Source organism: Cotesia glomerata, linkage group LG5, assembly GCF_020080835.1.
Source record: "Cotesia glomerata isolate CgM1 linkage group LG5, MPM_Cglom_v2.3, whole genome shotgun sequence".
Lineage (NCBI taxonomy): Eukaryota > Metazoa > Arthropoda > Insecta > Hymenoptera > Braconidae > Cotesia > Cotesia glomerata.
In genome coordinates, this window is record NC_058162.1 from 10027409 (window position 1) to 10048373 (window position 20965).

A 20965-nucleotide genomic window follows, 5' to 3' on the forward strand; every position below is an offset into this window, starting at 1 on the left:
TTTCAGGCATTGGTTGATTCCATTTGTAAATCGGTTGATACTTTTGAAGATATTCTTTAGACCACTTAGTCCAAAAATCATCAGTCATGCGTCGCAGAAGCTGCCATCGAGAAAGACGAGATATTTGAATATCTTCTAAAGAAGGTTCAGGTACAATATTTAGTGGTCCTCCTATAAGAAAATGACCAGGAGTTAGCACGGAAAGATCATCAGGATCTTCAGTGAGCGAACATAGAGGCCTTGAGTTCAAAACAGCTTCAACTTGAGTCAGGAAGGTACTCATTTCTTCATAAGTTAGTTGTTGTTCTCCTATTACTCTACAAAGATGGTGTTTTGTTGATCTCACTCCAGATTCCCACTTTCCACCGAAATGAGGAGCAGAAGGAGGATTAAACAACCATTGAGTACCGTCATTGGCGAGGAGTGAAGCTAGTTTACCAAGCTGTTTTTGATGTTGAAGAAAAGAGGTTTCGAAGTTCCGAGTCCGCTCCTCTGAGATTGGTTCCACAATCGCTTCTCAATGTTGCACAAATCCCACGTCTGGCAGTAAACCGTTTATAAGCTGCTATAAAGGCATTAGTTGTATAATCGGTGACAAGTTCTAGATGAATAGCTGACGTAGATTCACAGACAAATAAGGCAATGTATGCTTTTATATTCACGAGCATTGCGTCCTCTCCAAGTTTTTAGCATGAATGGTCCAGCATAGTCAACACCGGTATGCAAAAAGGGACGAGAAGGAGTAACTCGATGAATTGGTAATTGACCCATTAGTTGTTGGCTCTTGATTTGTCGGAATCTTGCACATCTTACACAGTTCCAGATTGCTGATTTGACTGAAGTTCTTCCTCCAATAATCCAGAATTCATCTAGAATAAAGGATAAAGTCTTTTGGATTCCTCCATGAAGAGTTTTTTGATGAGCTTTATCAATGATCATCTTAGTCAGTGGAGAATTTCGTGGAAGAATAGCTGGATGTTTGGCACCAAATGGCAAGTGAGATGACTCTAATCTTCCTCCTACTCGAAGAATCCCTTGTGAATCGATAAAAGGTGTTAATCTTACTAGAGGATTAGAGTTGGACAGATGTTCTCCTCTGGATAGTTGTTTGATTTCTTGATTGAAGGCATGTTGTTGCGTTATCTTGACCCAGTAGAATTTAGCGTCGTTTAATTCTTGTACAGTGATTGGCTCAGTTTTAAGATTTGCTGCTTTCTTCCGTAATCTTAGAATGAATCTTCTACAAAGGGCAGTGATACGAAGTAGTCGAGTTAAATTATGATAAATGCGATTTAGTTGATCAAATGGTTTCGGTGTTGTTCTCCGAAGAAACTCTTCAATTGACATAGGTATAAGTTTGGTTGTCATTACTTTAATTGGACGTTCTTCCAGATGATCGTTGATCGTTGGAATTGTTGAACCATTAGGCCATGATGATGATGACTGCTTTAACCATTCAGGACCAAACCACCAAATAGAATGCTTGAATAACTGAGTTGGAGTTAATCCACGTGTAGCGCAGTCAGCAGGATTTTCTTTACCTGGTACAAAATGCCATTTTGCTGCGGGAAGAGTTTCTTGGATAAAGCAAACTCTGTTATGAATAAATTCTTTCCAACGAGATGGATGATTATTTATCCAAGTATGTGTGATTGCGGAATCCGTCCAAAGATGAACTTGAGGTTTCTTTATTTCAAACTTTTGAAGAACGTGATGAACTAATTTTGTTAGTAGTACAGCAGCTGATAGTTCTAGTCGAGGGATCGTTAGCCTCTTGATAGGAGCTACCTTGGTCTTCGAGCACAATAACACAGTCTGAGTTTTTTCATTTGGATCTTTTGATAAGACGTAAATGACAGCAGCGAGAGCTTGCTGAGATGCATCACAAAATCCATGAATTTCACAAGGATTACTGCGTGATGTTTGAAGCCAGCGAGGAATTGACATCTGATTCATCTCTTGGAAACTCTGAATCAAATCTTTCCATTGATTTGAAAGAACTGCAGATAGTGGATCATCCCAGTCCAGCTGATTCGTCCAGAGTAGTTGAATAAAGATCTTTGCCGTGATTACTACCGGAGCCAGAAGTCCAAGTGGGTCGAAGAATCTAGCAATGGTTGATAGGATTGTCCGTTTTGTAATTTTTGAATAAGCAGGAATATTCCATGTAAACTGGAACTTATCAGTAATCGGACTCCAATTCATGCCAAGAGCATGTACAACTGTACTTTTATCAATTGTTACTGAAGAAGCCAGAAGTTGATCCGCAGATGAGATTGATTGAAGAGTTGAAGGTTCATTGCTTATCCATTTCTTAAGAGAGAAACCGCCCGCCATGCAGAGATTGTTTACTTGTTTCACCGTTTCTTGTGCTTCTTGAATGGAATCTTCACCACCGAAAACATCGTCAACGTATCGGCCTTTTGTTAGAGTTGATATAGCCAGAGGGTACTTTGGTCCTTCATCTTCAACTAGTTGCTGCATAACTCGCAAAGCTAGAAAGGGAGCACAAGCCATCCCATAAGTGACAGTCATTAGTTGATAAATAATTAATTCATCCTTTTCGTTTTTCCACAAAATTCTCTGGAGATCCCAATCATTTGGATGGACCATGATTTGTCTGTACATCTTCTCAATATCCGAGACGAAGACATATTTAAAGAACCGGAATCGTAAGAGTACATCGATTAGTTCAGTTTGTAGCTTAGGTCCAGTGTGAAGAATGTCATTTAAAGATAACCCACTTGAAGTCTTACAAGATGCATTGAAGACCACTCGCAATTTAGTTGTTAGACTTTGTTCTCGTATTACTCCGTGATGAGGTAAGTAATAGCTGTGCTTAGGCTCAGCAGTAGACTTAGATACCAATCTCATATGTTGTAGTCGTTGATATTCATCCATGAATCCATGATAAGCTATCCTCAATGATGAGTCTTTCAGGAATCGCTTAGATAAAGTAAATAACATACGATGTGCTGCACTCTTTGATTCTCCAAGAGATTCGACCGGCTTTTTAAATGGTAATCTGACGATATAGCGGCCAGTATTATCTCGAGAATGTGTTTCCTTGAAATGATCTTCACATTCTTGGTCATTTGGGGTTAAAGAAGATTTATTGCTTACAGGAATATCATCGAGCTTCCAAAATCTTTGTATAAGTTCGTAGAGTTCTTCATCAACAGAAGTGTGAAAACACTGTATTGAAGAAGTAGAAGAATTTCCAGTGGGACCAAAAAGGATCCATCCGAAGATCGTTGATTGAGCCGTAGGAGAGTTATTTGGTCCCTTTCGTAGTCCTTCAAGACAAATTTGACCATAATAATCTGCTCCAATGATAACATCAATTTTACCAGGTTGATTGTAGCTAGGGTCGGCTAGTTGAAGTTGTTGAAAATGACTCCAATTTGCAGATGACGTAGCTTGAATCCTTGCTGTTAACTTAGGAAGAACATGAGCTTGAATATTTACTTGTTGAGATGACTTGAAGTGAGGTCGTAATGTAACTGATACCAGACCTTGAGTTCTTCCGGCATTTACCGCGCCGATTCCATGTAATTCGAATATTACTGGTTTCCTTTTAAGATGAAGCTGCTGAACTAATCTTTTTAGATATAAAAGATACTTGAGACCCAGGATCAATCAATGCTCTTGCTTGGACTTGATATCCTTGTTCCAGAAACGACTGCGACTTGAGCAGTGGCGAGCAGAGTTTGATTAGCTGTTGAAGTTGAATAAGATGTTAAATTGGCTTGAACATTTGGTGTTGAATCTGCTTCATCTCTATGGATAGCTGTATGATGTCTTTTCCGCAATTCATACACCTTCTTGTCGAAGTACACTTGTTGACTAGATGATTTCTCAAGCAATTATAACATAACTTCTTGTCTTTGATAATTGCCAATTTTTTCTCAAGTGGTTTATTAGCAAACTCTGGACATTTAGCTGTATAATGATCTGCGGAGCAAATAGAACATTTCTTGAAATTACTTGGATCTCCAGATGCATGATGAACCGTAGTTACTCTTGGATTATGCTGAGACCCAGGCTTTCTTGATTTTTCGACTGCTTGGAGAGTTAGTAATCGACTCATCAGAAACTCTATGAACTGTTTCCAAGTTGGAGGATCTTTGGTAGAACCTAGATGGAGTTCCCATGCCTTGACAGATTCTGAATCCAGACGTTGAACCGTAATAAACACCAAGAAATCATCCCAAGTGTTAACTGGTCGTCCAAGTGTCTCTAAAGTTCGATAGATTTGTGTAATTGTAGAATAGAGACCTTCCATTTCCACAGCTGATTCTTTTTTCATCCTCTTCATGGTAATTAATGATTGAAGCGCTGAATTTACCAACAACCGCTTATTTTCGTAGAATGAAACTAGCGCATCCCATGCTTTTTGAAAATTATCAGTTGTTAAGGCTGTATTCTTTAAAAAATCCGCTGCTGGACCAGTAAGACTCTGCTTGAGATAATGAAGCTTCCATATGATGGATAAAGAATTATTGTTGAGAACCATGGAGGTGAACAGATCCTTGAATTGCAGCCATTCAGATGGATTACCATTAAACTTTGGTAGATCAAGATTTGGTAGACGAGGACCGAAATGATGAACCGGTAATTCCGTATTCGTGACTGACGATGCTCTGCTCTCAGCCTGTCGTAGCTGATAATACAAGGTGTTCATCTTTTCCAATGCTTCTAGGTATGCATCATAGGTAATTCGGTAGAGATTGTCCTGGAGATAAGGGAGCCTTAATACCTTTCGCTTCTTATGATCACTTAACTTTCTCATAGCAATTTTAATTGCATCATGAGTAGCTGAGAATTTGTTCCAGGTGTCACGCAAAGCAGTTTTCCTAGCCTCCACACGTTGAAGCGAAATATTTTCTTCCCCGACACGAGTTAAGTTTGTGGTGGCCTCGTTGATGATTTTGATGAGCTCCATCTGCTCATCAATATGATTCTTGATATGACTGACTCTCATCTTGACACTGTTTCACTTGAAACCACGCTCTGCTACCAAAAAATGTTAAAAAACAATAGCTGGAGAGTCAGTTTTATAGGTTAATTTTATTGACAATTATTACAAAATTAACAATAAGTTTAAGTTAGAGAACACACAATCTTTTAGATCACAGTTTCGTTTTATGAAATCAATGAGTCACTCAAATGGTTAAAATAGTGGTTAGACACCGTAAACCCAAAGGAGAAGAGGTGCTGGATCTGTTGATTAGGAATAGACTTCTAGAAGGTGTTCAAGGGAGCCTGCAGGTGCACCTTACAAGGTGATGACCAGCCGGGCCTTGGGTACGATGATTTTCTCTGAGGGGTACCACAAGGAAGCTTGTAGGTCACCTAACAGGGTGAAAAGAAGTACCGAGCCTTGAACACGATGATTTTCTTGTCTAGAAGTCGCCAAAGAAGATGCTTTTCGATTAGGTTATAAACACGCTGACTTAGATGATTTTCTCACACTCAGAATAACAAGATTTTACTTGTAGACAAGTTCGTTGCAGTGAAAGACTTTTATCTTAGCTTGATATCACGATGTGAATAGTAAGCGTTTGAAATGAAGACTGACTCGCAGCGCCGGATGGACTGGCTTATATACTTGACTGGCGGGATTCTCGAATTTTCAGCTGAAATTCTCTCGATTGAGTTGGAGAGAACTCTTTTTTGATAAATTCACTTTCCAGATTAACAAAATGAATGATTTTGATACAAAATGAATTTTTACTTTATTTTAACTCTTTTGATTATTAATTAATCGATTTTTAATTAATATTTAGCCAAATTAAGAATTTTGATCTAGACTTTTCTTTTACGAGATGTTTCTAGGCGCAGACGCGAGTAAGGCGCAGGCGCGAGCGCGAGCTAAGCGACAGCGCCAATGTTGTTGTTTAGAGTACTCATAACGATCAATAGGTGGCGCCACATATTTAATAATTTTGAATTATAACCAAAAATTTTGAATTATATCTTTATTTTTAAACAAATTTCAAAAACTTTCATCTGACAAATAGGAACGAAACAAAACGTTAATGCATTTGCATCGTTAATGGAATTTAAAATCTGGAGCGGAATCACCTGGTAGAAATTTTTTAATAACTTATATTGTGTGAGTAATTTTGAATTCAATTAGAAAGTTTGGTAAATTGTATTGTACGGAGAAAATTTTTGTCTTTGAGATAAATAATCCGTTATTTTTAATTAACAGATATGTATAATATCACACATTATGTCTGCAAAGCCGTCAAGTGCTCAATGGGTTTCCGACACTATTGTCTATTATGTTAATCAGAATGTTCGCCTTGATCGAGTGACCTATTAGAGCTACTTTTATGCCTGTTTAATTTAAATTCATTCATATCAATGTTTAGTACAAGCATGATGTTTTCTGTGTTTTTTAATTAATTTCATTGGAATTGAATGCAAAAAAAAAACAAAAAAAAAATATTTCAAAATGACAGGAATAAATTTTTGTGCAAGAAAGATAAACCATGAAAGTTTGGAATTTAAATTGCGAGTTAAATATTGAAGATACAAAAAAATTCACTAGATACAAAGAATTCACTAGAAGAAGAATATATGGCGAGGTTTTCGCCTACCTCCGAAGAGGCCGTTTCCTGGGCTCAAAAATTCACTAGAGTGGCTAATCTATTCAGCGTGTATTACGTAGTTCTTTTTAGATTTGGATGTTTTTAGTAATCTGCTGCGTCTTAGGGTTAGACCCGCTGGAGTGAATTCGAACAAGCTTAGTATGTCAGGAGCATCAATAATTCCATTCACCACTTTGTAAAAGAAAGCAAGGTCAGCGACCTGTCACCGGGCATAAAGTTGAAAAATTTTGTAGTACTTATATGCTTCGTCAGTGGAGACGATGCGACTGGGAGACGATAATCTGTATGCTAGAGTTTTGCAGAACTTACGTTGGACTTTTTCCACTCTGGTTATCGAGGCGTTGGTGAAGGGACTCCAGATTACAGAACCATAATCCAATATAGGAAGGACCAGCGATTGGAAAAGACTGATCAGCGTACTAGGATTATTAAAATCTCTTCCACACCTTAGGATAAATCCCAGAACTTTGAAAGCCTTGGAGGTCATCTTGTCTATATGCTTCGAAAACGTGAGTTTGTAGTCCATAATGATGCCTAAGTCTTTTACCTCTTCCACCTCAATTATCTTAACTCCTCGCAGAACATAGTTGGTAGGAGTAGAGGTGTGTAGTCGGGAAAAGGAAACAGCTGCGCATTTGTTTGTGTTGAGGTCTAGCTTGTTCCTACAGCACCAGTCAGAAAGACGATTTATATCTTCTTGTAGAATGCGGACATCTGATTCTGTCTTGATCGGCCTGAAGATTTTCATATCATCAGCGTAAAGTAAGTAATCAGACAAGAAATGGTCACCGATGTCGTTGACAAAAATATTGAACAGCACTGGACCAAAGTGGGATCCTTGCGGTACCCCTGACAGCACTTCGTAACCATCAAACAAATGACCTTCAACTCTGACCTGGAGGTGTCTTCCTGTGAGGTACGAGCGAATCCAGGATAGGGCATTACCACTTACTCCGTAGTCATTTAGTTTACTAATGAGTATTTCATGGTTAACGCGATCGAATGCCTTACTGAAATCAGTATAAATGCTATAAACGCAGTAACCTGAGTCCATGGCGTTTAGTAGTTGGTTCACATATAGAAACAAATTGGTGGTGGTGGATCTAACTTCTGTAAAACCATGTTGTTTGGTAGTTATGATGTGCTCAAATGATTTAAGAAGCTGAAGTAGGACAAGCTTTTCGAAAAGTTTGGCCAGAGCAGACTGGGTGCAGATAGGGCGGTAATTCGAGATCACTGACTTTGGTCCGTCTTTGTGTATTGGAGTGATATAGGAAAATTTCCAATATGTGGGGAAAACTCCTAGGCGGAGTGATTCACTAAAGATATGAGTTAGTGGTTCACATAGTCCTATGGCACAGTTTTTTATGAAGATATTGGGTAGACCGTCAGGACCAGCGCCTTTCTTGGGATTTAGAGAGAGTAATCGTTTGAGTACTTCATCGTATGATACTGTGAATTCTTGTAGGTTAGTAAGTTGCAAGCCTGATCTTGGTAATGGATCATTATCATTAGTGTTGGTTTTTGTAGTTGGTGCATAAACAATATGGAAGAATGATGCAAAAAGAGTACTGATATCAGGTCCTGTATTAGCTGAAATGTCATTCAAGGTCATAGCGGAGGGTATGTCACTGCCGCATCGGTTTTTATCTTTAACATAGTTCCAGAAGAATCAGATATCAGATGATAATTTACCTTCAACAGAGTTGACATAGTCTATAGCATTTTATGCTTAGATTTTTGCATTCAAATCTTAGTTTGCTGAATTGTAGATAGTTAGATTTAGTTCTCCTTTTTTTTTTTTTTTTTTTTGTACTGCAGGTGGACTGATTTTTTTAGTTTAATTTTATGAATTAGTTCTCCATTGAACCAAGTAGGAAATTTTCTGGGTGTATGACAAAATATTTGATTTGTTCTTATTTAATTTGAAATTTTTCACAAGATTATTTCACACCATCAATTTGCATCAATTAAATCGTGTGAAATTCATGATAACAATTTTCACAGTGAACTTGAAGTGGAGTAAAAAAAGTTTTTTGTGATTGTCATTAAGGTCATTAATTCTAGATTAAAAAAAAAATGAATATCGACAAAGATCAAGTTCAGTGACCCAGCAAATTAGCCCTCTGGCATTTAAATTTTCTTATCCCTGTGGGATTTATTTGGGGAACGACGGAAATAGAAGATTGTAATGCAAGAGAAACAAATAAAATATAAATAGTGGACTTTAAAATAAAACAAAAATCTAAATTGCTCGACATTCTCGACGTGAGCCACATCTTCCCTAACGACTAAATTATATATGACAAAAGCATTAGGCGTTGCTAATCGTAGCCAACGAAAATTGAAAAATATGAAAATGGAATGTTTAAATTTTTTGAGAATGAATTTAAAAAATAAATTATTGTTTTGTTGTTAAAATTTAGTGGAATGGAATAAAAGGTGGTTGACGATAAAAGTGGTGGATTTTCTAGGATGAGAAGAAACTTGACCTTTTGTATACTTAACTTGCGGAAACGAATAAAAGATGATGCGGAAGATTGGATTGCATCAGCTGCATGAGATTATTCCTTCTAATCATGTTTTACTGGGTATCATATTGCTTCTTAAGTTACAAACTTTCTTCAATAATTTTCTATTTTTTTAATAAATATTAAAATGAAGAAAATGAGTTCAATATGAAAATTGATTTTTTGTTTAATTGTCCTATTAATGCTTTGCAAAAAATTATATTTAATTGCAAAAAAATTATCCTGTATTACAACAAGTAATGCATCTCATTTTGTAATTTTCAATTACATTACATAAAAGTTGTTTACTCAAATAATCTTGTTACAACCTATATGGAAAAAAAAAAGTAAAGAATTACATTATAAATACTAATAAGTGTCACTTAAAAAAAATTGCAGTTCGACATAACATTTTTAAAAATTCAAACTTTGAATGTTAATTTTCACAGCTTTGAATATAATATTTAAATTTTACAATATAATTCTCAGAAAATCTGTAAAAATTACAATCTGAAACTGTAATTTTTCTAGTTTTTAATATGAAACGCCACGTTATATTATACAATGTAATTTTTCTCTTTTTCTTTTTTTTTCGTATATGATAAAATTTTTTGATATGGTCAATTTTCATAAATGGCCATATCAGGCCATAAATTTATGTTTAATGTTAAATTGAATTATATAAGTTTAGAATTGAAATTTAAGGTCAAATATTGAAAATACAGAAAAATTACAAGATTAGTTTTTTGTAGAGATTTTGATGCTCTACTATAAAGGTCCTTATCAATTTTATACTGTATCTCTTATCTTTAAGCCAAAATATCAAATTATATCAAGCCAGATATTCTCCAAATAAAAAGTTAGTTTGGTAAGATGTGAAGCCTTGTTGCTAAGTAACTGTTGTTATAGGAGCGTTGCCTAGCAACGGTTGCTATGGGGGGTGTTGTCTAGTGGAGAGGTTATAACGGAGTTTTTATGGGGTTTTAATAAAGATTTTTATGGGGTTTTTATTGAGGTTTCTATGGGGTTGATATGGGGTTTTTATGGGGTCACCTATGGGGGAGGGGGATAGTAGTAAACATTATAAGGGTAGTAAGCGCTCGAGATTTTCATTAATTTGATTGTATTAAATTTATTTGTTATCAACTTCATTGATGTTTACTTTTTTTTTGTTTTTTACATATTTTGTATTATTAATTTTGTATTTAATAATTATATATCATTGTTAATGTACAAATTATTTGTGTGTAATTTTTATTTTAATGTTATTTTATTACAGACATATTACCAGCGCGTAGCGCGCGGTTCATGCTAGTGTCTTTAGATGGACCGATATAGCTAATTTTCATATCGAGTCATATATGGGCATATCAAAACATAAAAATTATGCATGGCCACATATGAAGCTTATCACTTTATAATAAATTTATGACATTTTTTACATCCTCCTCGTACAAATAATTAGGTAAAATTATAAGAATTAATATCATTACAAATATAAATATTATTAATAAGAAATTTTTTGCCCTCAATAATAAATATAAGTAACAATTTATAATATAAAATAAAAAGTGTATTATAAACACTGATGTTTAAAAATATTCAACAATCTCGAGATCATTTGCCATGAATAAATTTTCACCGCGAGCACGTGCATGACTCACGCAACGATTAAGCACAAGTACAAGAGTACAAGTGAAGAATTTTTTTTAAAAACTATGCCAATCTTCCAGAGATTGCGTGTGTGTGTGTTTTTGCTATCTCTATCATCATTAAAACAATAATTCATTTTTTTTAATATCGAAGTGTGTAAGACTAGACGATAAACCCATGCCTAAAGTTTGTCATTGTGTTACTGAGTTCTGTAAACGTATCAGCAGAAATAAATTCTCATTGAATGCGTCTAGACAGTTTAATCGATCGACTTATTCAGTGCACTTACAAGTCACAATACTTGTTATCGTGCATCATTACATCAAAGGCGTTCATGTAACATTGTAATTAAAAATAATTAATCGATTCAAATTTTTCATTGTGCAGAAATTTGAGATTTTACTGGTGAATTTTTTCAACTTTTTTGTATGAAATGTCAGTCCATAATAAAAGTAAACAGTGGATCCTTTACTTTTATTATTAACAGGGCAAAGTCTTGGTAGTTAATTGGAACGTAAACCCATATCTCTTAAAAGAAATGAAAAAAACTTAAACTCACATATAAAGAGAGCTATATAAATATCTGTATACAAGTTAAGACTAAAGAGTTGCCATCGCCATCAGTTTTATATCGGTATTATATATATATATATATATATATATATATATATATATATATATATATATATATATATATATATATATATATATATATATATATGCTATATATATATATATATATATATATATATATATATATATATATATATATATATAAAGATATAACAAAGTATGTACTCCGATCGATACTTTCCGACTGGCTGCGGTTAGAAATCCATTATTTCGTGTTTCTCATCGATTTTCTCTCTGATGAAAGAAAGACCTTTTTTTATCAACAAAAACCCTTTTGATTAGTGAATACCATTTACAAAATCGGTTATTATGATTAACAATAATAATAATAGTAAAACTCTTGAAAAATAATAATAATTATTATTATTCTACTTGAATAATTGATCCGCGAATTATTTATTACCGGAGGACATAAATACCAAGATTCAATTAATTTATTAAGAATAATTATTAAAGTTAATAAATTTAGCTATTGATTTATGTGTAGGATTATTTAAGTGGGGTCTTTGAACGAGTTTATCTTAAAGTATAATAACCAAGTAAGGGGGTGTCTTTATTTTATTTCCTGTTATATGTGGCATACTTATCATATTAATATAATATAATATAAGAATTCATGTATCAATGGATTCATTCAAGTTTACTATATTTACAAAATTTATTATTGTAAGCAGAGATTTTTCGCCATTAATAATACTCATGTATTTATTTTAATTGGTTTTTCGATAGTAAGTTTTTTTTATTGCTGTTAATGGCGAAACTATAAAATATTTACAGATAGAAGAGATTATTTTATTACGATATTGAGAATTTTAAGAAAAAAATTTTTTTCAATAAATTATTCGCTTTAAAAATGTATAAATCTTTAAAAGTCATTGTTAAATTAATGTTAAATTACAACAAAAAATTTTTTCTGAAAATTTTGTAAACTATAAAAATAACTTCAAAGGTAAAAAATCTCGAATAATATCATTTATAATTTCAATTACACGATCAATCAACATACTTAATGACAGATAATACAATAATGTAAATTTATTGGATTTATCACCCAAGTATTACATTACCGTACCATGCAATTTGACTCGGCAACTCAATGATTACATTACAACCGATAAAAAAATTAAAAGGTAAGAAAAATAAATACATTAAAAGACTGCGGATGCTCACGATTCTATATATAGAAGTACGAAGTATAAAGCTATTGATATCGCGATTTTATTTCATATTGTCCGGGTTGTCGTTTACCATCGCCATTACATATAATATAAGATGTATTGAAGCAAAGAACCTCAGGATTATGTTTCAAGTACAAATAAAAATATCTAATAACATTCAAAATACATATTAGCAATTACACTAGTCTATGTGCCATTAATTAAAGAACATATTCCACAGTCAATAATAAAAGCAAATGCAATCACTTTCAAGTTTATCTGGACTATGAAATCTGTTGGCGTAAATTCAGGACTGTCTGTTGAACACTCACTTGATCGTCTATTTAATCTATCTATTTTTTATTTTATTGTAATTTATGTTACTGAGATTATAACACAATCTAACTTTTAAACTCAACTCCACATGTTGTATGTTGTTTAGTAATAGACTGGACTTTTAAAATTTTTTGAATATTTCTCGTCTAGAAATACATTTTTTACAATGAACTTTAAGTTAAGCTTAAAAAAATTTTAACAGATTAAATAAAATAATTAAAAAATTAGTAATATAACTTTGAAATGAAAAAATTAAAGTTAACTTAGAGTGTTACAGCTCATAAACTCTTGATCAACAAATATCTCTCGATAGTGATATAAAGAGAGTAGGTCACGTTCAGAGCAAAGTATTTATAGTCCACTCGTAATACAATCCATCTATTTACTATTTTATTTATTTATAACTATTACACATTATTTTTATTTATGCTGATTTTTGATTATTTTTTGGATTTAAAATTATCAGAAACTAAATATAATAATAACTAGGAATTCAAATTGCGCGCATACGCGCGCGCTCTAATTCTGAACCAATAAGGAATCAGGGTCCATGTTTTCGAGTTATTTTGATACTAAGCTAACTTCAATCAACCATCAATTTTATTATATAGGAATACTTTTGGTAATGATAAAAAAAATGAATATTGAATACCGGCTATTACATACATCTGTAAGTGATAAGAAATATTTAAAAGTATGAAGTAATAAATTATTTTTAACCTTGCCTGACAATTTTCTTCAAGTGTATGACGTAAGTTAATAATTTAATCTTTCAAGTTAAATTTATTAATATTTCTTTTATTGATACTTTAATTTTTTAATTAATGTGCATTCGTTCATTAAATTTTAATCTTTTTTGTGAACCCTCATGAGAAATATTTTTAAATTAATTATAAATTTTTGCTGACGCACCCAAAAAGATTTTTGATTTAATTTTTAATTATTTACAAGGTAGTAAAAATCCAAAATATATAATTTAATTTTTTTTAATGAAAAAAGTTTTAGATTTTTTTGTGAGCCATTTTGTACAGAATGCGGACTTGGGAGTAATTTTTTAGTTTAATAAAAAAATAAACTAATACTAAGAAAATATTATTAAGTAAATAAAAATCAAATTAAAGAGGCTGGCAATGGCCTGGTCAGCTCGGTGCTCGCTTTTCGAAAGAGTGGGACCCGGGTTCGATCTGACTTGGGCGATCACACATTTAAGCAACAACTTGAATGGGTGACCACTTTAGTCAGCGTTGGCTAGCGCAAGGGGTCTCTGCACACTAGGAGAGGAGTTTCTTATTAATCACTGTAGACTTAGCCCAGCTCCGACTGTACTATCATGGGTTTTCTCTGTGGTTTCCCCATGATTCTGTTCCAACAGCCTGAGAAGGTGAGGTTCAGAGTGAATACGGTACAGAAAGCAGAAGTCGGTCCACAGCCGCAAAAATTAAAATTAGAAATGAAGTGTCGGGTGGGACTTGCTGAGGTCCAATATGAGAAATAGAAAAAGCGTAGAGCTAGGAGAAAAAATAGGAATCAGCCTTGTAAAAACCGAGAGGTGTATAAGTAAAGCATAATAATAATAAAAATCAAATTATAAGATTTATTAATTTTTAGAATAATTAATATTAAAAACTAATCAATTGTGAAGATTTTGAGAAAATTTTGCAAGTAAAAATAATATAAGACATTCATTTAAATGGTATGTGCCCAAATATATGAAATTGTATACTTCATAAAATGATAACAAAGTTGTTAAGTTAATTTAATTTAAAAAAAAAAAAAAAAACTACAAAAGTTTCATTTAAGACTCTCTTCCCGACGAGATTCGCTAATTGGCTCACTCCGACCTGAATATAACGGTGTCTTTCAAAACCGTTCGCATCATCGGTTTGTGAGGTAAAAACCCGGGAAAAAAAATAAAGACACCTGAACAAAGAAACAGGCAACAAAGAGGGCACAATATATAATAAAATGAAATAAAAGTATCTGATATTAAGAACAATAATTATCAAGAAGGAAACAAAATAGAAGTAACAGATATTAAAATAGCATGACAACTCGGTAATCTATTCAAAAAATCTTTCATCAACTAGCATAATATAATATAATATTAGTAAAAAAAATAACCAGCTAGATGTATAATTAATTTTAGTTGCCGTACACTAACAGTTTTTGTTACAACCAGCGGCAGTTGGACGATAAAATACCCGGAAATACAATCGAGTACCGTAGGAAGGTGAATGCACCTTGACAGTAAAAAATCAACGTCAAAGTTTGTGAGTAACACGAATTTTCAATGAACCTCGATTACATATTTAAAATTATACATTTCTCCAATATTACTTTTACACATTTAACCGCTACTTTTACGTAATTATTCACAATCAGGAAACCACTATGCGCATACAGAAAATATAAATTTTTTTTCTTTTATAAAATCCCATTCTTTATAACATGGACATATTTTAATATTCTTTCATTGTGACTTTAGACTTCCGCTTTTTTTTATTTTTAGCTTTTTTTTTAATTGAAGGTTGAATTAAATTAGGCAGTTGTTATTCATGACAATGAAAGTAATAGACATATTAAGATTTTATTTTATGAATTTTTATATGAATTCATTTTTTTTTTATGGAAGATAATTTAAAATTCCATGTGTGAATATTGAAAAAATTTTTTTTAACAATCGAAAAATAATGATAGTAATAATTACCACAATGTTGACCGACACAATATCAAAAAAATTATTAACTAACAAATTTAATTTAAACAAAGTCTATTTTGATAATTATACAAATAACAATAATAATAATAATAATTTCAATACTAGGGGAGCTATAAAAGTATATTTTTGTCGATAAATTAGAAGGGAGCAATAATAACAGTTGCACTTGGTGTGTGCACGGACGAGATCACGCACACAATACATATGTATATAAATAAATAAATAAATAAATAAATATATATATATATATATATGAATGTATGTATGTATGTATGTATACAATAAATTGTCCCCAGTATTTCTGTGAAACTATCTGTTTCATTTCTTACGTAATCTATTGACAGTTTTAGCAGCTCAATAGTTTATTATTTTTAGTCAGTCGATTATCTAGTTCATTGTTAATTGTTTAAAAAAACCCGGGTTCATTGCTTAATTAATGTTACTGAAAACTCTTTACATAAAGTAATTAAGTTATTAATTAATTGCGAAGAAAATGAATTTGAATATTCATGAAATTGTAATTACGAGTCAATAGAAAGTATTAATTCCGTGTAATGTTTTCAAATATTCAACTAATTTTTAAATAGTTCTCGATGTTTTTTTTGAAATTATTATCAGCGTAATTAAAACTTGTTGTTAAGATTAAGATAATTTCAATTATAGAAATTTCTTGAAGTAATTAATTTAATGTTGTCACTAATTACTATACTAGATAGTAAGATTTTATTGAAGATAAGTTACCAGAATTGTAAACATTTTCAGTGAAAAATAAATTCAGTTATTGATAATTAATTAATTAGATTTAATGAACGAAAATTGTTTGGAGTTTAAAAAATTTTTAATTTAATTAATTAAAAAAATTGCAATAACAATTTTTTGATCGATAATTAAATTCAATTAAGGGAGAATAAAATTAATTGAATAATTTTCCAAATACTTGTTATGAAAGAAATTTAGTTGAAATTATTTTTTAGTACTTGCTTATCGGATCAACTATTAAAATTTAAAAATGATTTTTGACAGTTCAAAATAAAAAAAATTTCAACTAATATTTTTAGAATTCTTACATAAACGATAACTTGTTTTCAATGATAAAAATTAATTCGATAATAAAATAAAAAAAAACAATTATTGATAAAATTTTAAAGACATTCGTCACTATGTGTAAATTGTTAAGTCAACGTTGCCCGCTGGCTCGCGTCCTGATGATGTCATGTTTAAACATAGAGATTATCCTACACTCCGATATAACGAGGCGTCGTCTAAATGCTCTTACACATATTCATATTACATACAATCATCATCAACCATCACACAATACAACATTAAGTATAAAATACACTAGACTGATCCGACTGTACATAATTACTATCACAATACGTGCTATATGATATACCAATATATAACTTAACAACAATTTAGTCTCTAATACACTGTTATTACATAAAAAATCGACAGTAAATTGTCTTAATAAATAAAAATAAAAATTTTATAATAGTTATCAATCTTAATGTTATGGTTATTACATCCTAATTATACATTGCATACATGAATTATTATCACATATTTTTTAAATAAAAAATATCGGTATTATTTTTTTTACTTTTTTTCATAAAATTTGACAATATTTTGATTATTCAATTTTTACAAACTGTTGTCTAAAAAATATAAAATATGTAAAAACTAAATTTTTGTAAATTACTATTTACAAATTTTAATAAAAAAATTATTCCCTTCTTTAAATTTTTGACAATTTGTATTTTTTTTATAAAAAAATAAAACAACTCAAATATTTTCTTCCTGAATAAAAATAATTTTTTGTATAGTTAAATATTCACAATTTTTTCAACCTCACCATTTTTCAATTTAAAAATAATTCCTAGACACACTAGTTTCAAATTTTTCAAATTGTAAACAAAAAATCACAATTCACAAGCACTTAAAAAATTAATCACATTTTTCAATATAAAAACTAATTAATGTAACTTTTAATTTTAATAATATATATAAATAAATAAAATGTATTTAAGTAAAATTAAACTTAGACGCTTTTGAACACGCCCGTCAGTCGTCTGGTCTTTTGTCGTTCTTGATCGTCTCTTCAAGTTTGTCAGTAGAAGGGGAAGCCCCTCTTGGTTGTATTCTTTTTTTGTATTTCTGGTGGTAGTCGTAATAAAAGTTCAGGGTACACCACATACACACTTATTCTTATATTCTTCGTCTTATAATATACATATATATGTATAGATATAGATATAAATATATATATTGGTGGATGGTACGCTGATACTAAATGAGACAATTGACCAATAGCGAGCGTTAAAGTCATCCCTCGAAAACTTATTCCATATATAATACCATTGCGAGATTATCATCAGTAAATAAATGATTCTTATATTTATGTGAATATGTAAGATATAAAATTTTTTTTGTTCAATATTTATATCGCACGAAATATCAATCAATTTAGTTCAGTTTTCATTCATTAAATACATAGAAAAATTCTTTTTTATTAGGGAGATAAAAAAATAAATATTTTTTTTGATTTATGGATAAATTTTTTAAATTATTTTTACAATACAGTCAACGCTCTTTGTATTTGACTCGCCCGTACAGGACCATTCTCTGTATTTGACCCGTCCTTGTCCATAAGAGCTGTGTAAAATCGTCAAATACAGAGGAAGAATGTGGTCAAATACAGAAAGCGGTCAAATACAGAGAGGTCCAATACAGAGAGCGTCGACTGTAAATTAATTTGAATAATTAGAAGAATTTGAATAATTAATTGAAATATTTATCATTTTATTCTAATTAAATTAATAAATTTAATTTAATTAGTATAAAAAGTCATATTGTATATTTATGAAGTTTATAAAAAATTTTTAATGAAAAACAAAAGAAAAAATTTCAATTAATATTATTACTCTTGTAAAATATTTTAATGACTTCTTTGAAATTTTATAATTTCAACCAATTAATCCAAATATGATTCATAATATAAGTATGGATGTAGCTAACGTAAAACAATTTTTATAAATAAAATACCAACAGAAAAAAAAATAATATCTCTCCAATTAATTAAACTTTTTTTAAATAATTGATTTGTTTAAAAAAATTGAGAAATTAATTTTTTTACAGTAAAAATATTTTATAAAAAATGGATTCAAATATAAATATTGAATATAAAAAAATTCATGATTAATATCAACGGATTAACAAAACTAAAAAATTATAATATAAAATTCAAAGTCTTCATGATATTAATTTGAATGAACAAATTTAAGTTAATGAAAAATAAATAAATCTACAACCTGTAACATTAAAACACGTGTTATTGTGCACTTGGCACTTGTATCTAATCCAAACACCAAAGCCAAGATCTCCACGGGCCAGACATTCTCTATTCACCTAACCCGTAGACATATATCTATACTATTATTATTATCATTATAGCTATTATATCCAAAGAACTAAAATTTACAATAGAATTCCCTCTGCCCGTTTGATTCTCATCCTACATAATATAATATATAAATATAATCTCCCTTACTAAAACTTCACGGACCGATTCCTATTAAGAGAATTCATCAGCACCCAAAAAATATGACTTGAATTTTGGTATAACCATCACTGACCGACTAACACAAGAATGTATAATCATTTCCGTGAAAGACCATTTATAAATAACTAAAACATTAATCTCCAGCTATTTACCGAAATAAACCGACATCTCTGAAGCAAGACTCTTCATAAATATATATGAGAAAAAAGTCGGAAAAGCAAAAGAAGTCAATAAAATAAAACACTTTCGCCACCAAAAAAATATTTCGAAAGTGTTTAATAATAATTTGTCCATAATAATCTTATTTATCAAAAGTCCAGGGCCGTAATCTGAATCCGAGGGCGGCAAATGGCGGCCAAAAAATAACTAATCAACAAATCAATTTTTCGTACCCTAAAATAGTAAATAATTACGTGGAATAAATTATGATGGAATAGTTCAAAAAATAATGATCAGTTGTTCCAGCAAACATGATGGTGAATAATAAAACTAAAAAACGCTATCGAGTGACACACCCCTCACTCTCTCCACTCTCTCTTTTGACTGTCAATTAGCGAATTTCAACACTGATCAATCATCTTAACTGAGAATAATGAAGCGAACCTATAATTACATGGCAATTAGCCGTTGGATTAATAATAACAGTTATTATTGTTATCGTGGTAATAATTATTGAGTAATATAGGAGAATAAAAAGTCACTCACCTGTCAGAGACACCGGTTAAGTTTGTTTTAAAAAACTCACTAACGCAACTTCCTCGTACACGAAACACCGTTTGACTGGTTAGGTATGCTTACTGCTGATGTTCACTCCACTCGTTACTCGTTCACTCTTTGCTTCACTCCCTGTACGTTTAATATTATTTCACTATCCGTACGCACGTATAGTACAATATAGTAAGTGAAGTGGAGTAATGTAACGACGAATGAAATTAAATGAATATCGGTGTAGTGGAGCTGTTGTCGTTCCTTCCGGCGAACACCTTCCCACTATACACTAGCTTTTACTACCACTGTCTTTCTTCAATCTTAAAACTTAAAACTGAAAAATTCAATTATTCATTATTATTTACTAATTTTCAGATTCATCAACTCTAAATTTATTTATTTAACTAATTCATTCATTCATTCATTAAAATAAATGTCTAAAATTTATCACTACGATTGGCAACGTGATTTATTTTTATGGACGACAAAAACAATCGATCGACTTGCGGCGTGCGTTTACTTTCTGCGCAGAATTTATGCGCAACTTTTTACCTCATTTTTTATTTTTTCTTCACGTAAGTATTATTATTTATCTAAATCCATGCAGTTAAAAATAATTACTACAAATATTTAGTTTTTATTAATATTAATTATCCATTACCTTGTGTCTTGTGAATTAATCTGCCGTTTATTTGTTTGTAATTAGCTATGGAGAAATAAAGATGGCCGACTTAATTACTTGAGCGCGTGCGCACGCCGACAAAAGTCGCTCGCTAATTCGTGGATTTTTTTTATACCGGATTAGAGGAGCGCGAAAAATGGCGCGTGGCGGGAAATTTGAATTTTTATTCGAAGTTAGTCAGAAGAACTGAAGATGGAGACATTTGAATTATTTTTTTTCTTATATAAATTAAATTTACAGATTCAATTGTATATAATTAACTGATAATTATTACCCAAGATACATTCCCCACCACTGTTGTGAAAAGTAAGATAACTGACCACCCGAAAGAGTTATCTCAACAAAGAAGATATACAAATGTTTTATTTTTTTTTTTGAGATAAAA

The 20965-nt window shown here is 31.3% G+C and overlaps 1 protein-coding gene across 2 annotated transcripts in view; it reads right to left on the minus strand.

The window, feature by feature from the left end:
- Positions 1-20182, minus strand: part of LOC123265087 (protein hu-li tai shao) — a 45491-nt gene extending 25309 nt beyond the window's left edge. The window contains exon 1 of one of the 2 annotated variants that reach the window (XM_044728678.1): positions 17484-17507. In XM_044728678.1, coding sequence (XP_044584613.1) covers positions 17484-17486 — 3 coding nt within the window. In that variant the 5' untranslated portion in view covers positions 17487-17507. Of the gene's footprint in view, positions 1-17483; positions 17508-19895 lie in introns of those variants that run through there. The other variant, XM_044728680.1, reaches the window with a different exon arrangement.
- Positions 20183-20965: the final 783 nt, after the last annotated feature.